Source organism: Entelurus aequoreus, linkage group LG05, assembly GCF_033978785.1.
Source record: "Entelurus aequoreus isolate RoL-2023_Sb linkage group LG05, RoL_Eaeq_v1.1, whole genome shotgun sequence".
Lineage (NCBI taxonomy): Eukaryota > Metazoa > Chordata > Actinopteri > Syngnathiformes > Syngnathidae > Entelurus > Entelurus aequoreus.
The window spans coordinates 19588591-19616090 of NC_084735.1; the positions used below are offsets into that span (position 1 = coordinate 19588591).

The 27500-nt window shown below is 34.4% G+C and overlaps 2 protein-coding genes across 8 annotated transcripts in view; one reads left to right on the forward strand and one right to left on the reverse strand.

Annotated features, from left to right (window-relative positions):
• The window catches only part of LOC133649640 (E3 SUMO-protein ligase ZBED1-like), a 2025-nt gene extending 816 nt beyond the window's left edge, over positions 1–1209 (forward strand). Inside the window, exon 2 of one of the 2 annotated variants that reach the window (XM_062046269.1) lies at positions 1–1209. This exon is cut by the window's left edge and continues 61 nt beyond it. In XM_062046269.1, coding sequence (XP_061902253.1) covers positions 1–1044 — 1044 coding nt within the window. In that variant the 3' untranslated portion in view covers positions 1045–1209. The other variant, XM_062046270.1, reaches the window with a different exon arrangement.
• runx1t1 (RUNX1 partner transcriptional co-repressor 1) overlaps positions 1–27500 on the reverse strand; it is a 113532-nt gene that overhangs the window by 72500 nt on the left and 13532 nt on the right. For all 6 annotated transcript variants that reach the window (XR_009826215.1, XM_062047319.1, XM_062047317.1 and 3 more), the window contains exons 2-4: positions 27492–27500; positions 22529–22770; positions 14926–15015 (exon numbers count right to left, since the gene is read on the reverse strand). The exon at positions 27492–27500 is cut by the window's right edge and continues 129 nt beyond it. Coding sequence is in view for 5 of the 6 variants with exons in the window: in XM_062047319.1 (XP_061903303.1) it covers positions 14926–15015; positions 22529–22770; positions 27492–27500 (341 nt within the window). In the remaining variant the exon portion in view is untranslated. The remainder of the gene's footprint in view (positions 1–14925; positions 15016–22528; positions 22771–27491) is intronic.

Consider the following 27500-nt stretch of genomic DNA (forward strand, 5'->3'; position numbering starts at 1 on the left):
TGTGTGTGTGTGTGTGTGTGTGTGTGTCTGTGTGTGTCTGTCTCTGTGTGTGTGTGTGTCTGTCTGTGTGTGTCTGTCTGTGTGTGTGTGTGTGTGTGTCTGTCTGTCTGTGTCTGTCTGTCTGTGTGTGTGTGTGTGTGTATCTGTCTGTGTGTGTGTGTGTGTGTCTGTCTGTGGCTGTGTGTGTGTGTGTGTGTGTGTATCTGTCTGTCTGTGTGTGTGTGTGTGTGTGTGTCTGTCTGTCTCTGTGTGTGTGTGTGTGTGTGTGTGTGTGTGTGTGTGTGTATCTGTCTCTGTGTCTGTGTGTGTGTGTGTGTGTGTGTGTGTGTGTATCTGTCTCTGTGTCTCTCTCTCTCTGTGTGTGTGTGTGTGTGTGTTTTCCACTGCAGGTATGTGACTCAGATCCTGGGTGGGGAGGCCTACGTCTCCTGCTCAGTGGTACTACCTGCCCTCTGCCACTTACACCGTGTAATGGAAACTTCTGATGAGGACCCTGCATACATGATTAGATTTAAGACCAAATTCAAAGACGACCTAGGCTCCCGCCAAGAACACACCAACAATGCATGGCTCAAGATTGCAACCGCACTGGACCCACGTTTTAAGGACTTGAAAAGTGTGCCCAAGGCAGACAGAGAGGAGGTGTGGACCAAACTTGGAGGCCTTCTGCGTGAATCACCTGGAAGACCTTCACACACTACTGAAGATGGGCCACCCAAGAAGAAAATGAACCTTCTTCTACAGCTGGGCTCAGATTCAGAATCAGATGAAGAGGTACAGCCTGACAGAGCCTTACACAGGTACAGAGCAGAGCCCACCATTGAAATGACGGACTGTCCCTTGCAGTGGTGGTCATCTCATGCAGGAGCCCATGACAAGCTGGCTCCGTTGGCTCGGAAATATCTAGCCACTCCTGCATCCTCAGTTCCCTGTGAAAGACTCTTCTCACTTGCCGGTCACATTGTGCAAAAGAAGCGGTCAGCTTTACTCTCAGAAAATGTGGACAAATTGGTTTGCCTCAGTAACTGGCTAAAGGATGAATAGAGAAGCGGGCCACATGTAATTGTGTAGGCCATGTTCTTTTGGTTTGATAAAAAAGAGAAATCTCTTTGTTTTTCCTTTGTTGAAGAGAAATGGCCAAGATGGCTAGTGTGTTACAGAAGGAGACACCATCCTATTTTGTTTTACTATTTCAGTTTCATTTAAATAAGAGACGCCATCCTATTTTGTTTTCCTATTTTGACGAGGAAATGTCATTGTAAAAAACAGGATGTTATTAAAATAAACATGCATACATATGTTAAATGCACATGTCTTCTGTCATTTATCTTTCAATTCCCACAAAAATATACAGTTAATGGCATATTTTGGACATAGTTCGAATGGTGATTAATCATGATTAATTAATTTTTAAGCTGTGATTAATCTGATTAAAAATTTTAATCATTTGACAGCCCTAATATATACATATATATACACATATATACACATAAACTGTATACATATATATGTATATATACATATATATATATACACACACATAAATATATACACATATATATATATATACATGTACACACATATATATACTGTATATATACACATATACATATATATGTATATATACATATATGTGTGTATGTATACATATATACACATGTGTATATATTTGTATATATGTGTATATATACATACATATATACACATATATGTATATATATACACATATATATACATATATATGTATAGATGTGTATACACATATACATACATATGTGTATATATCTATACATACATGTGTATATATACGTATATATACATATACACACATATATATGTATATATATACATATACAGTATGTGTGTAAAAATGTAAATATGTACACATGCATGTATATATATGTGTATACAAATATAAATATATATGTATATATATGTGCATATATACATACATACACACATGTGTATATATTTGTATATATGTGTATATATACACTACCGTTCAAAAGTTTGGGGTCACCCAAACAATTTTGTGGAATAGCCTTCATTTCTAAGAACAAGAATAGACTGTCGAGTTTCAGATGAAAGTTCTCTTTTTCTGGCCATTTTGAGCGTTTAATTGACCCCACAAATGTGATGCTCCAGAAACTCAATCTGCTCAAAGGAAGGTCAGTTTTGTAGCTTCTGTAACGAGCTAAACTGTTTTCAGATGTGTGAACATGATTGCACAAGGGTTTTCTAATCATCAATTAGCCTTCTGAGCCAATGAGCAAACACATTGTACCATTACAACACTGGAGTGATAGTTGCTGGAAATGGGCCTCTATACACCTATATAGATATTGCACCAAAAACCAGACATTTGCAGCTAGAATAGTCATATACCACATTAGCAATGTATAGAGTGTATTTATTTAAAGTTAAGACTAGTTTAAAGTTATCTTCATTGAAAAGTACAGTGCTTTTCCTTCAAAAATAATGGACATTTCAATGTGACCCCAAACTTTTGAACGGTAGTGTATATATATATATATATATATATATATATATATATATATATATATATATATATATATATATATATATGTGTAAAAATTTACATATATATACATATATGTATATATATGTGTATACACATATATATATATATGTGTATACATATATACACATATATATATTTATATATGTATATACACACACATATATATATATATGTATATATACATATATACACACATGTATATATATACGTATATATACATATACACACACATATATATATATGTATATATACATATATACACACATATATATATGTATATATACATATATACACACATATATACATATATGCATGGGCGCCAATCTACATTTCTGCCAGTGGGTGTTCGGTGTGTGTGTGTTAGTGTTGTCTCGATACGAATATTTTGGCACCGGTACCAAAAGTATTTCGGTACTTTTCGGTACTTTTCTAAATAAAGGGTGCCACAAAAATGTCATTATTGTTTTTATTTTAACAAAAAATCTTATGGTACATTAAACATACGTTTATTATTGCAAGTTTGTCCTTAAATAAAATTGTGAACACGACAACTTGTCTGCTGACATATGCAGTACAAATATTTGTATTTACAACATTGATAATATACTACGCAAGTATATAATATACAAGAACACACACACACGCACACGCACGCGCGCGCACACACACACACACACACACACACACACACACACACACATTCTTGTATTCCTGACCTTCTTGAGACCTCTGAAAAATGCCTACCTCTTTAGGACCACCCTTTCTAGATATATAAATATTTGTATTTACAACATTAATAATACACACCTACTGTTTGTGGGATGGGTTCTCGGGGAGGCTGGGGCCGTACTCTGGCTCCCGCACACACTGGGAGTCAAATGTATTGTACATGCAAATTCGCATATACTCACACACATACATACAGACATACATAGGTACCTACGCTCCCACATACATATACAAATAAATACAGTACATATTTACACACTCAAAGTTCGTACATCCACACGCACATTCATTATACAAACATAATGTATACACATACTGTACATATACATTCACTGTAAAAACATACATATACACCTACTGTACATATACATTCACTGTACAAACACACACATACTACACATTCATTCACTGTACAAACACACACATACATATACTGTACATATACATTCACTGTACAAACACACACATACACATACTACACATACATTCACTGTACAAACACACACATACATATACTGTACATATACATTCACTGTACAAACACACACATACATATACTGTACATATACATTCACTGTACAAACACACATTTACACATACTGTACATATACATTCACTGTTCAAACACACATACTGTATACACATACTGTACATATACATTCGCTGTACACACATATACACATACTGTACATATACATTCACTGTACAAGCACACATACACATACTGTACATATACAAGTACATATGCACACATACACTCATGCACATAATCACGTTTCATCAAACATATATTAACGTTGTTGCCCTAGGGTAAACTGGGTATAACACATGGCACACGGACAAAGCTTAACCTATTGTTACTATAACAATCTACAAGGTTAAGGTTGCTTCTCTTTCTTCCCCTCCATTTTTCTGCATTCTTTCGTATCTCAAGTTATCATTAAGTATATGTATTGTTGCATTTGAACAATTGTATTGTTGATAATAAAGGTAAAGTACTGGTATTGTTTATTATCAATAGCACTATTTCTATTGGTATTCATATTGCTCCATTTTTAGTGTAATAATGCTCATTGTCATTTCTGTATTTTTTTTTTTTTTTAATTTTCGCTAACTGCTTATTTGCTATTACTTTTACCATCATATTTGTACATGTCGTATTTGCTGATGTTGCTCTGTTGTTGTTGTTGTTGTTGTTGTGTTTGCTGTTGTTGTTTTTGTCTCTCTGTCTAATCCCCCTCTTGTCCCCACAATTCCCCCCTCTGTCTTCCCTTTTCTCTCTTTCTATCCCCTCCTGCTCCGGCCCGGCTGCACCAAATGATAATATGAATACATTTAATAAAGTCAAAATACAAGTAAGGCAACAAGAGAAGTATCCTACACTTCTCTTTTGTAAAGTAAATCTGAACAGCCGATATGGGCATCTACATCTACTATATGATTTGCCCGAGAAGCTGGGCAGGACATTATTTAAAAAAAAAAAAAAATAAAAAAAAAAATAATAATAATAATAATATACTATACAAGTATATAATATACAAGAACACGAACACACACACACACACACACACACACACACACACACACACACACACACACACACACACACACACACACACACACACACATATTCTTGTATTTCTTACATTCTTGAGACCTCTGAAAAATGCCTACCTCTTTAGGACCACCCTTTCTAGATACATAAATATTTGTATTTACAACATTAATAATATACTATACAAGTATACAATATACAAGAACACACACACACACACACACACACACACACACACACACACACACACACACACACACACACACACACACACACACACACACACACACACATATTCTTGTATTTCTTACCTTCTTGAGACCTCTGAAAAATGCCTACCTCTTTAGGACCACCCTTTCTAGATACATACATTTTTGTATTTACAACATTAATAATATACTATACAAGTATATAATATACAAGAACACGAACACACACACACACACACACACACACACACACACACACACACACACACACACACACACACACACACACACACACACACACACACACATATATTCTTGTATTTCTTACCTTCTTGAGACCTCTGAAAAATGCCTACCTCTTTAGGACCACCCTTTCTAGATACATAAATATTTGTATTTACAACATTAATAATATACTATACAAGTATATAATATACAAGAACACACACACACACACACACACACACACACACACACACACACACACACACACACACACACACACACACACACACACACACATATATATTCTTGTATTTCTTACCTTCTTGAGACCTCTGAAAAATGCCTACCTCTTTAGGACCACCCTTTCTAGATACATAAATGTTTGTATTTACAACATTAATAATATACTATACAAGTATATAATACACAAGAAGACACACACACACACACACACACACACACACACACACACACACACACACACACACACACACACACACACACACACACACACATTTTTGTATTTCTTACCCTCTTGAGACCTCTGAAAAATGCCTACCTCTTTAAGACCACCCTTTCTAGATACATAAATGTTTGTATTTACAACATTAATAATATACTATACAAGTATATAATATACAAGAACACACACACACACACACACACACACACACACACACACACACACACACACACACACACACACACACACACACACACACACACATATATTCTTGTATTTCTTACCTTCTTGAGACCTCTGAAAAATGCCTACCTCTTTAGGACCACCCTTTCTAGATACATAGATATTTGTATTTACAACATTAATAATATACTATACAAGTATATAATATACAAGAACACACACACACACACACACACACACACACACACACACACACACACACACACACACACACACACATATATTCTTGTATTTCTTACCTTCTTGAGACCTCTTAAAAAAGCCTACCTCTTTAGGACCACCCTTTCTAGATACATAAATATTTGTATTTACAACATTAATAATATACTATACAAGTATATAATATACAAGAACACACACACACACACACACACACACACACACACACACACACACACACACACACACACACACACACACACACACATATATTCTTGTATTTCTTACCTTCTTGAGACCTCTTAAAAAAGCCTACCTCTTTAGGACCACCCTTTCTAGATACATAAATATTTGTATTTACAACATTAATAATATACTATACAAGTATATAATATACAAGAACACACACACACACACACACACACACACACACACACACACACACACACACATTTTTGTATTTCTTACCCTCTTGAGACCTCTGAAAAAAAAATGCCTACCTCTTTAGGACCACCCTTTCTAGATACATAAATGTTTGTATTTACAACATTAATAATATACTATACAAGTATATAATATAAAAGAACACACACACACACACACACACACACACACACACATTCTTGTATTTCTTACCCTTTTGAGACCTCTGATAAATGCCTACCTCTTTAGGACCACCCTTTATAGATATATAAATATTTGTATTTACAACATTAATAATATACTATGCAAGTATATAATATACAAGAACACACACACACACACACACACACACACACACACACACACACACACACACACACACACACACACACACACACACACACACACACACACATATATTCTTGTATTTCTTACCTTCTTGAGACCTCTGAAAAAAGCCTACCTCTTTAGGACCACCCTTTCTAGATACATAAATATTTGTATTTACAACATTAATAATATACTATACAAGTATATAATATACAAGAACACACACACACACACACACACACACACACACACACACACACACACACACACACACACACACACACACACACACACACACACACACACACATATATTCTTGTATTGCTTACCTTCTTGAGACCTCTGAAAAATGCCTACCTCTTTAGGACCACCCTTTCTAGATACATAAATATTTGTATTTACAACATTAATAATATACTATACAAGTATATAATATACAAGAACACACACACACACACACACACACACACACACACACACACACACACACACACACACACACACACACACACACACACACACACACACACATTTTTGTATTTTTTACCCTCTTGAGACCTCTGAAAAATGCCTACCTCTTTAGGACCACCCTTTCTAGATCCATAAATATTTGTATTTACAACATTAATAATATACTATACAAGTATATAATATACAAGAACACACACACACACACACACACACACACACACACACACACACACACACACACACACACACACACACACACACACACACACACACACACACACATTTTTGTATTTCTTACCCTCTTGAGACCTCTGAAAAATGCCTACCTCTTTAGGACCACCCTTTCTAGATACATAAATGTTTGTATTTACAACATTAATAATATACTATACAAGTATATAATATACAAGAACACACACACACACACACACACACACACACACACACACACATTTTTGTATTTCTTACCCTCTTGAGACCTCTGAAAAATGCCTACCTCTTTAGGACCACCCTTTCTAGATACATAAATGTTTGTATTTACAACATTAATAATATACTATACAAGTATATAATATACAAGAACACACACACACACACACACACACACACACACACACACACACACACACACATTTTTGTATTTCTTACCCTCTTGAGACCTCTGAAAAATGCCTACCTCTTTAGGACCACCCTTTCTAGATACATAAATGTTTGTATTTACAACATTAATAATATACTATACAAGTATATAATATACAAGAACACACACACACACACACACACACACACACACACACACACACACACACACACACACACACACACACATATATTCTTGTATTGCTTACCTTCTTGAGACCTCTGAAAAATGCCTACCTCTTTAGGACCACCCTTTCTAGATACATAAATATTTGTATTTACAACATTAATAATATACTATACAAGTATATAATATACAAGAACACACACACACACACACACACACACACACACACACACACACACACACACACACACACACACACACACACACACACACACACACACACATTTTTGTATTTCTTACCCTCTTGAGACCTCTGAAAAATGCCTACCTCTTTAGGACCACCCTTTCTAGATCCATAAATATTTGTATTTACAACATTAATAATATACTATACAAGTATATAATATACAAGAACACACACACACACACTCACACACACACACACACACACACACACACACACACACACACACACACACACACACACACACACACACACACACACACACACACACACACACACACACATTTTTGTATTTCTTACCCTCTTGAGACCTCTGAAAAATGCCTACCTCTTTAGGACCACCCTTTCTAGATACATAAATGTTTGTATTTACAACATTAATAATATACTATACAAGTATATAATATACAAGAACACACACACACACACACACACACACACACACACACACACACACACACACACACACACACACACACACACACACACACATTTTTGTATTTCTTACCCTCTTGAGACCTCTGAAAAATGCCTACCTCTTTAGGACCACCCTTTCTAGATACATAAATGTTTGTATTTACAACATTAATAATATACTATACAAGTATATAATATACAAGAACACACACACACACACACACACACACACACACACACACACACACACACACACACACACACACACATATATTCTTGTATTGCTTACCTTCTTGAGACCTCTGAAAAATGCCTACCTCTTTAGGACCACCCTTTCTAGATACATAAATATTTGTATTTACAACATTAATAATATACTATACAAGTATATAATATACAAGAACACACACACACACACACACACACACACACACACACACACACACACACACACACACACACACACACACACACACACACACACACACACACACACACATTTTTGTATTTCTTACCCTCTTGAGACCTCTGAAAAATGCCTACCTCTTTAGGACCACCCTTTCTAGATCCATAAATATTTGTATTTACAACATTAATAATATACTATACAAGTATATAATATACAAGAACACACACACACACACTCACACACACACACACACACACACACACACACACACACACACACACACACACACACACACACACACACACACACACACATTTTTGTATTTCTTACCCTCTTGAGACCTCTGAAAAATGCCTACCTCTTTAGGACCACCCTTTCTAGATCCATAAATATTTGTATTTACAACATTAATAATATACTATACAAGTATATAATATACAAGAACACACACACACACACTCACACACACACACACACACACACACACACACACACACACACACACACACACACACACACACACACACACACACACACACACACACACACACACACATTTTTGTATTTCTTACCCTCTTGAGACCTCTGAAAAATGCCTACCTCTTTAGGACCACCCTTTCTAGATACATAAATGTTTGTATTTACAACATTAATAATATACTATACAAGTATATAATATACAAGAACACACACACACACACACACACACACACACACACACACACACACACACACACACACACACATATATTCTTGTATTGCTTACCTTCTTGAGACCTCTGAAAAATGCCTACCTCTTTAGGACCACCCTTTCTAGATACATAAATATTTGTATTTACAACATTAATAATATACTATACAAGTATATAATATACAAGAACACACACACACACACACACACACACACACACACACACACACACACACACACACACACACACACACACACACACACACACACACACACACACACATTTTTGTATTTCTTACCCTCTTGAGACCTCTGAAAAATGCCTACCTCTTTAGGACCACCCTTTCTAGATCCATAAATATTTGTATTTACAACATTAATAATATACTATACAAGTATATAATATACAAGAACACACACACACACACTCACACACACACACACACACACACACACACACACACACACACACACACACACACACACACACACACACACACACACACACACACACACACACACATTTTTGTATTTCTTACCCTCTTGAGACCTCTGAAAAATGCCTACCTCTTTAGGACCACCCTTTCTAGATACATAAATGTTTGTATTTACAACATTAATAATATACTATACAAGTATATAATATACAAGAACACACACACACACACACACACACACACACACACACACACACACACACACACACACACACACACACACACACACACACACACACACACACACACACACACATTTTTGTATTTCTTACCCTCTTGAGACCTCTGAAAAATGCCTACCTCTTTAGGACCACCCTTTCTAGATACATAAATGTTTGTATTTACAACATTAATAATATACTATACAAGTATACAATATACAAGAACACACACACACACACACACACACACACACACACACACACACACACACACACACACACACACACACACACACACACATTTTTGTATTTCTTACCCTCTTGAGACCTCTGAAAAATGCCTACCTCTTTAGGACCACCCTTTCTAGATATATAAATATTTGTATTTACAACATTAATAATATACTATACAAGTATATAATATACAAGAACACACACACACATTTTTGTATTTCTTACCTTCTTGAGACCTCTGAAAAATGCCTACCTCTTTAGGACCACCCTTTCTAGATACATAAATATTTGTATTTACAACATTAATAATATACTATACAAGTATATAATATACAAGAACACGAACACACACACACACACACACACACACACACACACACACACACACACACACACACACACACACACACACACACACACACATATATTCTTGTATTTCTTACCTTCTTGAGACCTCTGAAAAATGCCTACCTCTTTAGGACCACCCTTTCTAGATACATAAATATTTGTATTTACAACATTAATAATATACTATACAAGTATATAATATACAAGAACACACACACACACACACACACACACACACACACACACACACACACACACACACACACACACACACACACACACATTTTTGTATTTCTTACCCTCTTGAGACCTCTGAAAAATGCCTACCTCTTTAGGACCACCCTTTCTAGATACATAAATATTTGTATTTACAACATTAATAATATACTATACAAGTATATAATATACAAGAACACGAACACACACACACATATATTCTTGTATTTCTTACCTTCTTGAGACCTCTGAAAAATGCCTACCTCTTTAGGACCACCCTTTCTAGATACATAAATATTTGTATTTACAACATTAATAATATACTATACAAGTATATAATATACAAGAACACACACACACACACACACACACACACACACACACACACACACACACACACACACACACACACACACACACACATATTCTTGTATTTCTTACCTTCTTGAGACCTCTGAAAAATGCCTACCTCTTTAGGACCACCCTTTCTAGATACATAAATATTTGTATTTACAACATTAATAATATACTATACAAGAACACACACACACACACACACACACACACACACACACACACACACACACACACACACATTTTTGTATTTCTTACCCTCTTGAGACCTCTGAAAAATGCCTACCTCTTTAGGACCACCCTTTCTAGATACATAAATATTTGTATTTACAACATTAATAATATACTATACAAGTATATAATATACAAGAACACACACACACACACACACACACACACACACACACACACACACACACACACACACACACACACACACACACACACACACACACACACACACACACACACACACACACACACACACACACACACACACACACATTTTTGTATTTCTTACCCTCTTGAGACCTCTGAAAAATGCCTACCTCTTTAGGACCACCCTTTCTAGATACATAAATGTTTGTATTTACAACATTAATAATATACTATACAAGTATATAATATACAAGAACACACACACACCCACATTCTTGTATTTCTTACCCTCTTGCGACCTCTGAAAAATGCCTACCTCTTTAGGACCACCCTTTCTAGATATATAAATATTTGTATTTACAACATTAATAATATACTATGCAAGTATATAATATACAAGAACACACACACACACACACACACACACACACACTCTGCTGCCATATGCTCGCTGGCATTTAAGGTGAGGCGGTGGGAAGGCGGTAAAACGGGAGAAAAGTAGCGATGGCTAAAAAAAAGAAAAAAAAAGAGTTTCTCCTTGGAGTGTTGCAGCCGTGCACAGAACATCTGCTGAGGAGAGAGAAGCCCCAGAGGGGTGCGAGGGCCAAAGACACGTGTAGAGATTGGCAAGCGAGAAAGATGAGGAGTGTGAGCTCTTGTTTTTGTTCCCCTATCATCCCACCTTGACTCTTTTGTATACAGAATCAGAATCAGAAAGACTTTATTAATCCCCGAGGGGAAATGAACATTTTCAGCACAATCCCATTACGCCCACATTTTGGCAAATTCTTTTTTCTCACGCATTTCAATTCATCCCCGTATGAAAAAAAAAAAAAAAAAAGCAATCGGGTGTTTCAATGCGCTCGTTTACTTGTTGCAGGTCGCCACAATTCAATGTGATGAGCGCTCACAAACACATTATAACGGGACTTTCATCAAAATTGGTTTAGTAGATGGTGTCGTAACTCTGTGTCTTAACACATTTAATATGGTGTAATACAACACAAAAGCCCTTATGGACTGCGGCGAGCGTGTCGGTCCAGGGTGGCGAAAAGACCGCCTCGCGAGGTAAAGATCACTAATCCATATTGTGTTTGTCCTTTGGTAAGAGGTTACCATGCAAATGGGTTTGTTTTTGTGATTGATGCTGTATTACTGCCTTTCCCGAGGTTTGACCAAAACATTCTTGTTTTTTCAGTCTGACAACTAAAAATAAAACAACAGAAATACAAAAAAATATAAAACAATGATAATACAAAAAAATAATAATTTATCATACAAATAAAATAACAAAAATGTAAATAAAAATTAAACAACAATAATACAAATAAAAATGAAACAACAATAACACAAATAAAAATTAAACAACAATAATACAAATAAAACAACAATAATACAAATAAAACAACAATAATACAAATAAAAAATAAACAACAAAGATGACAATAATACAAAAAACTACAACAAAAATACAAAAAAATATAAAACAAAAATACAAATAAAAATGAAACGACAATACAAATAAAAATGAAACAACAATAATACAAATACAAATAAAACAACAAAAATAAAAATAAAAATAAAACAACAATAATACAAATAAAAATGAAACAACAATAATACAAATACAAATGAAACAACAATAATACAAATAAAAATGAAACAACAATAATACAAATAAAAATGAAACAACAATTATACAAATAAAAATTAAACAACAAAAATACAAATAAAAATTAAACAATAATAATACAAATAAAAATGAAACAACAATAATACAAATAAAAATGAAACAACAATAATACAAATAAAAATGAAACAACAATTATACAAATAAAAATTAAACAACAAAAATACAAATAAAAATTAAACAATAATAATACAAATAAAAATGGAACAAAAATACAAATAAAAATGAAACAACAATAATACGAATACAAATTAAACAAAAAAATAAATAAAACAACAATAATACAAATGATAAATAATAAATGATAAATGGGTTATACTTGTATAGCGCTTTTCTACCTTCAAGGTACTCAAAGCGCTTTGACAGTATTTCCACATTCACCCATTCACACACACATTCACACACTGATGGCGGGAGCTGCCATGCAAGGCGCTAACCAGCAGCCATCAGGAGCAAGGGTGAAGTGTCTTGCCCAAGGACACAACGGACGTGACTAGGATGGAAGAAGGTGGGGATTGAACCCCAGTAACCAGCAACCCTCCGATTGCTGGCACGGCCACTCTACCAACTTTGCCACGCCGTGAAAATGAAACAACAATAATACAAATACAAATAAAACAACAAAAATACAAATAAAAATAAAACAAAAATAAACAAATAAGATTCTTCATCAACTTTCCTCCTCAGACTCATCTTCATCCACCTCCTCTCTGCTCGCTTGGAGTCTGGAGGCTCTCTGTTGCTACGGCAACCACGGACGTGAGGATACAGAAGTGAGCGCGAGGGGGTGGAACCTACCTGGAAAGGTGTGGAGGCGGTGCCCTCCAGGGACACACAAGTCTGTCTTTTGCTCGTCCTCCCTCCCAAAAAACGGGACATTTCTTTGTCCAAAACACGCCGACAGCGCTAAGGGGTAAAAGTGCTGAGTCGGCACTAACAGTGCCATGGGCGGTTCAACAAGAACATTTTAAAGCTAGGCAAACACACGCTTCAAGCGGAGGTTGCCTACAGCCACAGCTTTGCTTTAGAGCGGTGATGTAGCGACCTCGGTAGACGGGGAATGGAAAAGAAGCGTTGATTGCGTGATGGATAACGGCGCAGAGGTGTGGCTTCCATCCATCATTTGTCATGTTGGAAAGAGAGGAGGAGGAAGTGCTGAGTCAGCTCCTACCTTCAGGAAGGGAATGACGAAAGGTCTCAGCGGGAAGTTGGTGGCTTCTTGGAGCTTGGAGTGGAACTCCTCGATGGTCAGCGTGGAATTCTGCGGGCAGAGAAACACTTGAGCTTCTTTGGAAATCTGCACTTTTATTTCAATTAATGCTGTCAAATCATTCATTTTTTCGGATTAATCGTGATTAATCACGGGTTATTACTTGCTTGCATAATTTCAATTACTTTTGAAAAGACAAACATTTTTGGATTTTACAGTCAGAATGTCATCCAGGAGGATATATTTAAATGTTTTATTTGAATGTTCGATATTTATTTGTTCAAAACTTACATCTGAATTCCAGTCAGTCTATTTTGGAGTAAAATTTGCCACCCAAGTCACCGCATATTTATCAAACTGTACTTATTTATTTTTATTATTGTCATAAAAAAAATGTTTTATTGAATTTTTATATTTTTATTCTATTGAATTTAATTGTATTATGTTTTAATAGTATTTAATTGTATTATTATATATATTTTTTAATTTTATTTTATGATAACATTTTGATTGAATGTAATTTTATTATATTTTCATTTTATTAAATTTTACTATATTTTAGTTTAATTTCATTTTATTATATATTTATTGAAATAAAAAGGACTGTATTTCTATTCATTTGTCATATCTACAATCATAAACAACAACAACAGCCCCAGGAGCATGCTAGCAGGCTAAATCGCTAGCTAGCAAGGTTGATGTTTTTTTAGATTTTGTTTGCATTTTATAATGCCATTTAAATAAAAAACATTGTGTTTCTATATTGATATTCATTTGTAATATCTATAATCATAAACAACTAGGTGAGGTTTAATTCAACTCACTTAAATAGCCCCAAGATCATGCTAGCAAGCTAAATCGCTAGCTAGCAAGATGGATGTTTAGATTTTGTTTGCATTTTATAATCGCATTTAAACAAAAAAAATTGTGTTTCTATATTTATATTAATTTGTAAATTATATAGTCATACACAATAAAATGAAGTTTAATTTAACTCACTTAAACAGCCCCGAGATCATGCTAGCAAGCTAAATCGCGAGCTAGCAAGATGGATGTTTAGATTTTGTTTGCATTTTATAATCGCATTTAAACAAAAAAACATTGTGTTTCTATATTTATATTCATTTGTAATATCTATAATCATAAACAACAACAAGATGAGGTTAAGTAAACTCACTTAAACAGCCCCAGGAGCATGCTAGCAAGCTAAATCGCTAGCTAGCAAGGTGGACGTTCTTTGTTTTATTTTGTTTGCATTTTATAATCGCATTTAAACAAAAAACATTGTGTTACTATATCTATATTCATTTGTAATATCTATAATCATAAACAATAAGGTGAGGTTTAATTGAACTCATTTAAACAGCCCCAAGATCATGCTAGCAAGCTAAATCGCGAGTTAGCAAGATGGATGTTTAGATTTTGTTTTCATTTTGTAATCGCATTTAAACAAAAAAACATTGTGTTTCTATATTTATATTAATTTGTAATATATATAATTATAAACAATAAAATGAAGTTTAATTAAACTCACTTAAACATCCCCAAGATCATGCTAGCAAGCTAAATCGCTAGCTAGCAAGATGGATGTTTAGATTTTGTTTGCATTTTATAATCGCATTTAAACAAAAAAACATTGTGTTTCTATATTTATATTCATTTATAATATCTATCATCATAAACAACAAGGTGAGGTTTAATTCAACTCACTTAAACAGCCCCGAGATCATGCTAGCAAGCTAAATCGCTAGCTAGCAAGACCATTTTATATTTTTCAAATTTTGTTGTGTTTCGTTTGCCTTTTTATAGTTGCATTCAAATAAAGAAAAAGTTGTATTTTTATATTCATTTGTAATAGCTACAATAAACAAGATGAGGTTCAATCTTACTTAAAAAGCCCCAAAAGCATGCTAGCAGGCTAAATCATTAGCTAGCAAGGTGGATGTTTTTCAGATTTTGTTGTGGTTTTTTTGCATTTTATAATCGCATTTAAATAAAAAACATTGTGCTTCTACATTTATATTCATTTGTAATATCTATCATCATAAACAACAAAATTAAGTTTAATTAAACTCACTTAAACAGCCCCGAGATTATCCTAGCAAGCTAAATAGTTAAATCGCTAGCTAGCAAGGTGGATGTTTTTCAGATTTTGTTGTGTTTTTTTTGCATTTTACAATCTTTTTTAAATAAAAAACATTGTGCTTCTATATTTATATTCATTTGTAATATCTATCATCATAAACAACAAAATTAAGTTTAATTAGACTCACTTAAACAGCCCCGAGATCATGCTAGCAAGCTAAATAGTTAAATCGCTAGCTAGCAAGATGGACGTTTGAATTTTGTTTGCATTTTATAATCGCATTTAAACAAAAAACATTGTGTTTCTATATTTATATTAATTTGTAATATCTTTAATAACAAGATGAGGTTAAGTAAACTCACTTAAACAGCCCCGAGATCGTGCTAGCAAGCTAACTCGCTAGCTAGCAAGCTGGGTGTTGTTTACATTTTGTTGTGTTTTGTTTGTATTCTGTAGTTGAATTGTAATTTTTTTTTAAAAACACGGTGCGATAATCTTTCTTTGATTCAAGTGATTTTGGAGCGTAAAAAAGATGAATTATGCCTGAAAAATGAGACTATTGTCAAAGATGTTATTTTCGACCTTTGCGACTCCCCCCAGGGGCGGGCGGGATGATTGACAGGTGAGCGTCCACCTGGGGAGGAGCGGAATGTAAATACGAAGAAAACAGATCTGAGTTTTGTTAGCTCTCTCCCACATCTGTCGGCCCAGATTGCGTCTCTCCCGTGTGTGGGCGCCAGCGAGGCGGCTAATTAGCGGCGAGGGGCGGGACAAGATGGACGCGGAGGAGACAAACAAACACGCCAAAAGGAGGCTAATTAAAATCTAATCTCCTCCTCCGCTATTTGCGTATATTCCCCAGCTGGCCCACATAAATCTTTACAATTGCATCTTTTATTTTATGGCTAATGATGGATTTTGAATGTCTTCACGGGGGACACGCGGCTGTCCTGGAAAAGGCTCCTAAACATCATAACAAAAGGATCCAACATGGCCGACTAATGTATATTCATTTTTTATAGTGACCATGAAGCAAGAACCCAGTTGATATTTAAATAAAGTTACAGAATATTAAAGTCATTATTGATATTGTCTACTTGATTGAAACTCGCCCAACATAACATACAACAAGCATAGCTATGTGAGCTACATGCTAACATTACATTTCAACATCATGCTAGGTTAGCAACACTAGCATATCTATGTGAGCGACATGCTAACATTACATTTTAACATCATGCTAGGTTAGTGAAACCAGCATAGTTATATGAGCCACATGCAAACATTACATTTTAACATCATCCTAGGTTAGTGATACTAGCATAGCTATGTGAGCTACATGCTAACATTACATTTTCACATCATCCCAAATTAATGATACTAGCATAGCTATGTGAGCTACATGCTAACATTACATTTTAACAGCAAGCTAAGTTAGCAACACTAACATAGCTATGTGAGCTACATGCTAACATTACATTTTAACATCATGCTAGGTTAGCAACACTAGCACAGCGATGTGAGCTAAATGCTAACATTACATTTTAACATCATGCTAGGTTAGCAACACTAGAATAGCTTTGTGAGCTACAAGCTAACATTATATTATAACATCATCCTAGGTTAGCAACACTAGCATAGCTATGTGAGCAACATGCTAACATTACATTGTAACATCATGCTGGATTAGCAAGACTAGAATAGCTATGTGAGCTACATGCTAACATTACATTTTGACATCATGCTAGGTTAGTGAAACCAGCATAGTTATGTAAACTACATGCTAACATTTCATTTTAACATCGTCCTAGGTTAGCAACACTAGCATAGCTATGTGAGCTACGTGCTAACATTACATTTTCACATCATCCCAAATTAATGATACTAGCATAGCTAAGTGAGCTACATGCTAACATTACATTTTAACAACATGCTAAGTTAGCAACACTAGCATAGCTATGTGAGCAACATGCTAACATTACATTTTAACAGCATGCTAAGTTAGCAACACTAGCATAGCTATGTGAGCCACATGCTAACATTACATTTTAACAGCACGCTAAGTTAGCAACACTAATATAGCTATGTGAGCTACATGCTAACATTACATTTTAACATCATGCTAGGTTAGCAACACTTGCATAGCTATGTGAGCTACATGCTAACATTACATTTTAACAGCACGCCAAGTGAGCAACAATAGCATACCTATGTGAGCGACATGCTAACATTACATTTTAACATCATGCTAGGTTAGCAACACTAGCATAGCTATATGAGCCACATGCAAACATTACATTTTAACATCATCCTAGGTTAGTGATACTAGCATAGCTATGTGAGCTACATGCTAACATTACATTTTCACATCATCCCAAATTAATGATACTAGCATAGCTATGTGAGCTACATGCTAACATTACATTTTAACAGCAAGCTAAGTTAGCAACACTAACATAGCTATGTGAGCAATATGCTAACATTACATTTTAACAGCATGCTAAGTTAGCAACACTAGCATAGCTATGTGAGCTACATGCTAACATTACATTTTAACAGCAAGCTAAGTTAGCAACACTAACATAGCTATGTGAGCTACATGCTACCATTAGATTTTAACATCATGCTAGGTTAGCAACACTAGCATAGCTATGTGAGCTAAATGCTAACATTACATTTTAACATCATGCTAGGTTAGCAACACTCGAATAGCTTTGTGAGCTACAAGCTAACATTATATTTTAACATCATCCTAGGTTAGCAACACTAGCATAGCTATGTGAGCAACATGCTAACATTACATTGTAACATCATGCTAGATTAGCAAGACTAGAATAGCTATGTGAGCTACATGCTAACATTACATTTTGACATCATGCTAGGTTAGTGAAACCAGCATAGTTATGTGAGCTACATGCTAACATTTCATTTTAACATCATCCTATGTTAGCAACACTAGCATAGCTATGTGAGCTACGTGCTAACATTACATTTTCACATCATCCTAAATTAGTGATACTAGCATAGCTAAGTGAGCTACATGCTAACATTACATTTTAACAACATGTTAAGTTAGCAACACTAGCATGGCTATGTGAGCAACATGCTAACATTACATTTTAACAGCATGCTAAGTTAGCAACACTAGCATAGCTATGTGAGCCACATGCTAACATTACATTTTAACAGCACGCTAAGTTAGCAACACTAATATAGCTATGTGAGCTACATGCTAACATTACATTTTAACATCATGCTAGGTTAGCAACACTTGCATAGCTATGTGAGCTACATGCTAACATTACATTTTAACAGCACACCAAGTGAGCAACAATAGCATACCTATGTGAGCGACATGCTAACATTACATTTTAACATCATGCTAGGTTAGCAACACTAGCATAGCTATATGAGCCACATGCAAACATTACATTTTAACATCATCCTAGGTTAGTGATACTAGCATAGCTATGTGAGCTACATGCTAACATTACATTTTCACATCATCCCAAATTAATGATACTAGCATAGCTATGTGAGCTACATGCTAACATTACATTTTAACAGCAAGCTAAGTTAGCAACACTAACATAGCTATGTGAGCAATATGCTAACATTACATTTTAACAGCATGCTAAGTTAGCAACACTAGCATAGCTATGTGAGCTACATGCTAACATTACATTTTAACAGCAAGCTAAGTTAGCAACACTAACATAGCTATGTGAGCTACATGCTACCATTAGATTTTAACATCATGCTAGGTTAGCAACACTAGCATAGCTATGTGAGCTAAATGCTAACATTACATTTTAACATCATGCTAGGTTAGCAACACTCGAATAGCTTTGTGAGCTACAAGCTAACATTATATTTTAACATCATCCTAGGTTAGCAACACTAGCATAGCTATGTGAGCAAAATGCTAACATTACATTGTAACATCATGCTAGATTAGCAAGACTAGAATAGCTATGTGAGCTACATGCTAACATTACATTTTGACATCATGCTAGGTTAGTGAAACCAGCATAGTTATGTGAGCTACATGCTAACATTTCATTTTAACATCATCCTAGGTTAGCAACACTAGCATAGCTATGTGAGCTACATGCTAACATTACATTTTCACATCATCCCAAATTAATGATACTAGCATAGCTATGTGAGCTACATGCTAACATTACATTTTAACAGCAAGCTAAGTTAGCAACACTAACATAGCTATGTGAGCAATATGCTAACATTACATTTTAACAGCATGCTAAGTTAGCAACACTAGCATAGCTATGTGAGCTACATGCTAACATTACATTTTAACAGCAAGCTAAGTTAGCAACACTAACATAGCTATGTGAGCTACATGCTACCATTAGATTTTAACATCATGCTAGGTTAGCAACACTAGCATAGCTAGGTTAGCAACACTAGCATAGCTATGTGAGCAACATGCTAACATTACATTGTAACACCATGCTAGATTAGCAAGACTAGAATAGCTATGTGAGCTACATGCTAACATTACATTTTGACATCATGCTAGGTTAGTGAAACCAGCATAGTTATGTGAGCTACATGCTAACATTTCATTTTAACATCATCCTAGGTTAGCAACACTAGCATAGCTATGTGAGCTACGTGCTAACATTACATTTTCACATCATCCTAAATTAGTGATACTAGCATAGCTAAGTGAGCTACATGCTAACATTACATTTTAACAACATGCTAAGTTAGCAACACTAGCATGGCTATGTGAGCAATATGCTAACATTACATTTTAACCGCATGCTAAGTTAGCAACACTAGCATAGCTATGTGAGCAATATGCTAACATTACATTTTAACAGCATGCTAAGTTAACAACACTATCATAGCCAGGTGAGCTACATGCTAACATTACATTTTAACAGCATGCTAAGTTAGCAATACTATTACAGCTAGGTGAGCTACATGCTAACATTACATTTCAACAGCATGCTAAGTTAGCAACACTATCATAGCTAGGTGAGCTACATGCTAACATTACATTTCAACAGCATGCTAAGTTAGCAACACTATCATAGCTAGGTGAGCTACATGCTAACATTACATTTCAACAGCATGCTAAGTTAGCAACACTATCATAGCTAGGTGAGCTACATGCTAACATTACATTTCAACAGCATGCTAAGTTAGCTACACTATCATAGCTAGGTGAGCTACATGCTAACATCACATTTTACATCACGCTAGGTCTGCATGTGTCATTGAAGAAAAACTACACGATCAAACTACGAGCTCCCAGACACACAGACAGATAGTTTGAGAGCACCGGGCTACATTTTAAGACGCGCAGTGAAGCCAGCCTTTTTTTTTTTCTTCCTGAGATTCGTTGCACTCGCTAAATATTTTCAACCAGTCGTGTTCCAACTTGGGGGAATTGCGTTACTGTGATTAGCACAATTAGCATTAGCATTAGCGGAGGCGGCGACTCACCACCAGGCCCAACACCAGCGTCCGCACACGCTCGCCGATCTCCGGCGAAATGTCGTTGCCGAACTGCTGCAGCGTGGTGAGGAAGCGCTTCAGCTTGCTGAGCTGCCGGGCGCCGCACGCCGGCGGCAGCTGCTGATTGGCCAGCGAGGACGAGGAGGAGGAGCCGGGCCCGTTGCTGTAGCCGTTGGGCGGCGACGGCGCTCCGTTGAGGGCGGTGGGCGAGTGGCTGCTGCCGTTGGTCACTGCGGGGGACGCAAGGGGGGAGGGGCTTAAGGTCGACCAATCAGGGAAGGGCCTGTGGGTCATGTGCTTCCTTACAGTGAATCCCACATTTTTTTATGGAGATTTGAAAATGTTACCATCATTTTACAGTAAAACTCTGGCGACAGGGCCTCCAGTTCTACTGTAAAATATACAGTCATTTTTACAGTGCATTGCTGTAAATGGAAAAACACCATCTTATTTTTACTGTAAAATTCTGACAACCTACCTGTGATTTTTTTCTAACCGTAAAATCTACAGCCGTTTTTACAGTGCTTTACTGTAAATGGAAAAACACTATTTTATTTTTACTGTAAAATTCTCACAACCTACCTGTCATTATTTTTTTTTAACCGTAAAATCTACGGTCGTTGTTACAGTGCATTGCTGTAAATGGAAAAACGGTATTCATTTTATTTTTACTGTAAAATTCTGGCAATCCAGCTGCCAGTTTTTTTTTACCGTAAAATCTAAATACTTTTTGTTTTTATAGTGCATTACTGTAAATTGAAAAACACTTATTTTTACAGTAAAATTCTGACAACATGTCTGTCATTTTTTTTACTGTAAAATCTACAGTCGTTTTTATAGTGCATTACTGTAAATTGAAAAACATTTATTTTTACTGTAAAATTCTGACAACATGTCTGTCATTTTTTTTTACTGTAAAATCTACAGTCGTTTTTATAGTGCATTACTGTAAATTGAAAAACACTTATTTTTACAGTAAAATTCTGACATGTCTGTCATTTTTTTTACTGTAAAATCTACAGTCGTTTTTATAGTGCATTACTGTAAATTAAAAAACACTTATTTTTACAGTAAAATTCTGACAACATGTCTGTCATTTTTTTTACTGTAAAATATACAGTCGTTTTTATAGTGCATTACCGTAAATTGAAAAACACTTATTTTTACAGTAAAATTCTGACAACATGTCTGTCATTTTTTTTTACTGTAAAATCTACAGTCGTTTTTATAGTGCATTACTGTAAATTGAAAAACACTTATTTTTACAGTAAAATTCTGACAACATGTCTGTCATTTTTTTACTGTAAAATCTACAGTCGTTTTTATAGTGCATTACTGTAAATTGAAAAACACTTATTTTTACAGTAAAATTCTGACAACATGTCTGTCATTTTTTTACTGTAAAATCTACAGTCGTTTTTATAGTGCATTACTGTAAATTGAAAAACACTTATTTTTACAGTAAAATTCTGACAACATGTCTGTCATTTTTTTACTGTAAAATCTACAGTCGTTTTTATAGTGCATTACTGTAAATTGAAAAACACTTATTTTTACAGTAAAATTCTGACAACATGTCTGTCATTTTTTTTAACCGTAAAATCTACAGTCGTTTTTACAGTGCATCACTGTAAATTGAAAAAACACTATTTTATTTTTACTGTAAAATTCTGACAACCTACCCGTCATTTTTTCATACTGTAAAATCTACAGTCGTTTTTATAGTGCATTACCGTAAATGGGAAAACTATTTTTCTTTTTACTGTAAAATTCTGACAACTTACTTGTCATTTTTTTTTACTGTAAAATATAAGGACTTTTTATTTTGACAGTGCACTACTGTACAGTACATGGACAAACGGCACCCCTGTTATTTTTATGGTAAAATTCTGCTGAATAAACTGACATTTTTTAAACAGTAAAATTTTGACTTTTTTTGTATAGTTTGCTTCTGTAAATTGAAAAAAGGTACAACTGTTATTTTTTCGTCACTTTTTTCTCCATAAAATCTACGGTGGTTGTTTTTACAGTGCATTACTGTAAACGGAAAAAATGCTACCACAGTTATTTTTACAGTGAAATTTTGGCCAGTTGTTTTTACTGTAAAATCCACTGACTTTTTTAAAGTGGACTATACTGGAAATGGAAAAACAGTACCACTGTTATTTTTACAGTAAGATTCTAACAACCAATTTGTCTTTTTTTTTTTTTTTACTGTAAAATCTATGGTCGTTTTTACAGGGCATTACCGTAAATGGAAAAATACATTTTATTTTTACTGTAAAATTCTGACAACCTACCTGTCATTTTTTTTTTACTGTAAAATATAAGGACTATTTATTTTTACAGTGGACAAACAGCACCGCTGTTATTTTTATGGTAAAATTCAGCATTTTTTAACAGTAAAATTTGGACTTTTTTTGTATAGTTTGCTTCTGTAAATTGAAAACAGGTACAACTGTTATTTTTTCGTCACTTTTTTCTCCATAAAATCTACGGTGGTTGTTTTTACAGTGCATTACTGTAAACGGGAAAAAAATTCTACCACAGTTATTTTTACAGTGAAATTTTGGCCAGTTTTTTTACTGTAGAATCTGCTGACTTTTTTAAAGTGGACTATACTGGAAATGGAAAAACAGTACCACTGTTATTTTTACAGTAAGATTCTGACAACCAATTTGTCTTTTTTTTTTTTTTTTACTGTAAAATCTATGGTCGTTTTTACAGGGCATTACCGTAAATGGAAAAATACATTTTATTTTTACTGTAAAATTCTGACAACCTACCTGTCATTTTTTTTTACTGTAAAATATAAGGACTATTTATTTTTACAGTGGACAAACAGCACCGCTGTTATTTTTATGGTAAAATTCAGCATTTTTTAACAGTAAAATTTGGACTTTTTTTGTATAGTTTGCTTCTGTAAATTGAAAACAGGTACAACTGTTATTTTTTCGTCACTTTTTTCTCCATAAAATCTACAGTGGTTGTTTTTACAGTGCATTACTGTAAACGGAAAAAAGGCTACCACAGTTATTTTTACAGTGAAATTTTGGCCAGTTGTTTTTACAGTAAAATCCACTGACTTTTTTAAAGTGGACTATACTGGAAATGGAAAAACAGTACCACTGTTATTTTTACAGTAAGATTCTGACAACCAATTTGTCTTTTTTTTTTTTTTTTTACTGTAAAATCTATGGTTGTTTTTACAGGGCATTACCGTAAATGGAAAAATACATTTTATTTTTACTGTAAAATTCTGACAACCTACCTGTCATTTTTTTTACTGCAAAATATAAGGACTTTTTATTTTCACAGTGCACTACTGTAAATGGACGAACGGCACCGCTGTTATTTTTATGGTAAAATTCAGCATTTTTTTAACAGTAAAATTTTGACTTTTTTTGTATAGTTTGCTTCTGTAAATTGAAAAAAAAGGTACAACTGTTATTTTTTCGTCACTTTTTTCTCCATAAAATCTACGGTGGTTGTTTTTACAGTGCATTACTGTAAACGGGAAAAAAATTCTACCAAAGTTATTTTTACAGTGAAATTTTGGCCAGTTTTTTTACTGTAGAATCTGCTGACTTTTTTAAAAGTTGACTATACCGGAAATGGAAAAACAGTACCACTGTTATTTTTACAGTAAGATTCTGGCAATTAATTTCTCTTTTTTATTTTTATTTTTACTGTAACATCTATGGTCATTTTTACAATGCATTACCGTAAATGGAAAAACACATTTTATTTTTACTGTAAAATTCTGGCAGCCTACCTGTCATTTTTTTTTACTGTAAAATATAAAGACTTTTTATTTTTACGGTGCACTACTGTAAATGGACAAACGGCACCGATGTTATTTTTATGGTAAAAATTCTGCTGAATAAACTGACATTTTTTAACAGTAAAATTCTGCCTTTTTTTGTATAGTTTGCTACTGTAAATTGAAAAAAGGTACAACTGTTATTTTTTCGTCCCTTTTTTCTCCATAAAATCTACGGTGGTTGTTTTTACAGTGCATTACTATAAACATAAACATTTTTTCCACAGTTATTTTTACAGTGAAATTTTTGCCCGTTTTTTTTTACTGTAAAATCTGCTGACTTTTTAAAAAAGTGGACTATACCGTAAATGGAAAAACAGTACCACTGTTATTTTTACAGTAAGATTCTGACAACCAATTTGTCTTTTTTTTTTTTTTTACTTTAAAATCTATGGTCAGTGCATTACAGTAAATGGAAAAACGGTATTCATTTTATTTTTACTGTAAGATTCGGACCTGTCATTTTTTAAAACTGTAACGTCTACAGTCGTTTTTACAGTGTATTACCCTAAATGGAAAAAACGGTATTCATTTTATTTTTACTTTAAAATTCTGGCAACCTACCTACCTGTCATTTTTTTTACTGTAAAATCTACAGTCGTTTTTACAGTGCATTACCTTAAATGGAAAAACAACAGTTGTACCTTTTTTCAATTACAGTCGCAAACTATACAAAAAAAGTCAAAATTTTACTGTTAAAAAATGTCAGTTTATTCAGCAGAATATTACCATAAAAATAACAGCGGTGCCGTTTGTCCATTTACAGTAGTGCACTGTAAAAATAAATAGTCCTTATATTTTACAGTAAAAAAAAAAGACAGATAGGTTGTCAGAATTTTACAGTAAAAATTTAATTTATTTTTTCGGCTTGTCACTTTTTTCTCCTTAAAAATACGGTGGTTGTTTTTACAGTGCATTACTGTACACGTACAGTGACATTTTGGCCATTTTTTTTTACTGTAAAATCTGCTGACTTTTTTAAAGTGGACTGTTGTTTTTACAGTAAGATTCTGACAACCAATTTTTTACTGTAAAATCTATGGTCGTTTTTACAGTGCGTTACTGTAAGTAGACAAACAATATTATGTATATGTGCTGGGGGGTCCAAAGGAAGGGTGCGGTACTCACAGGTGGTGG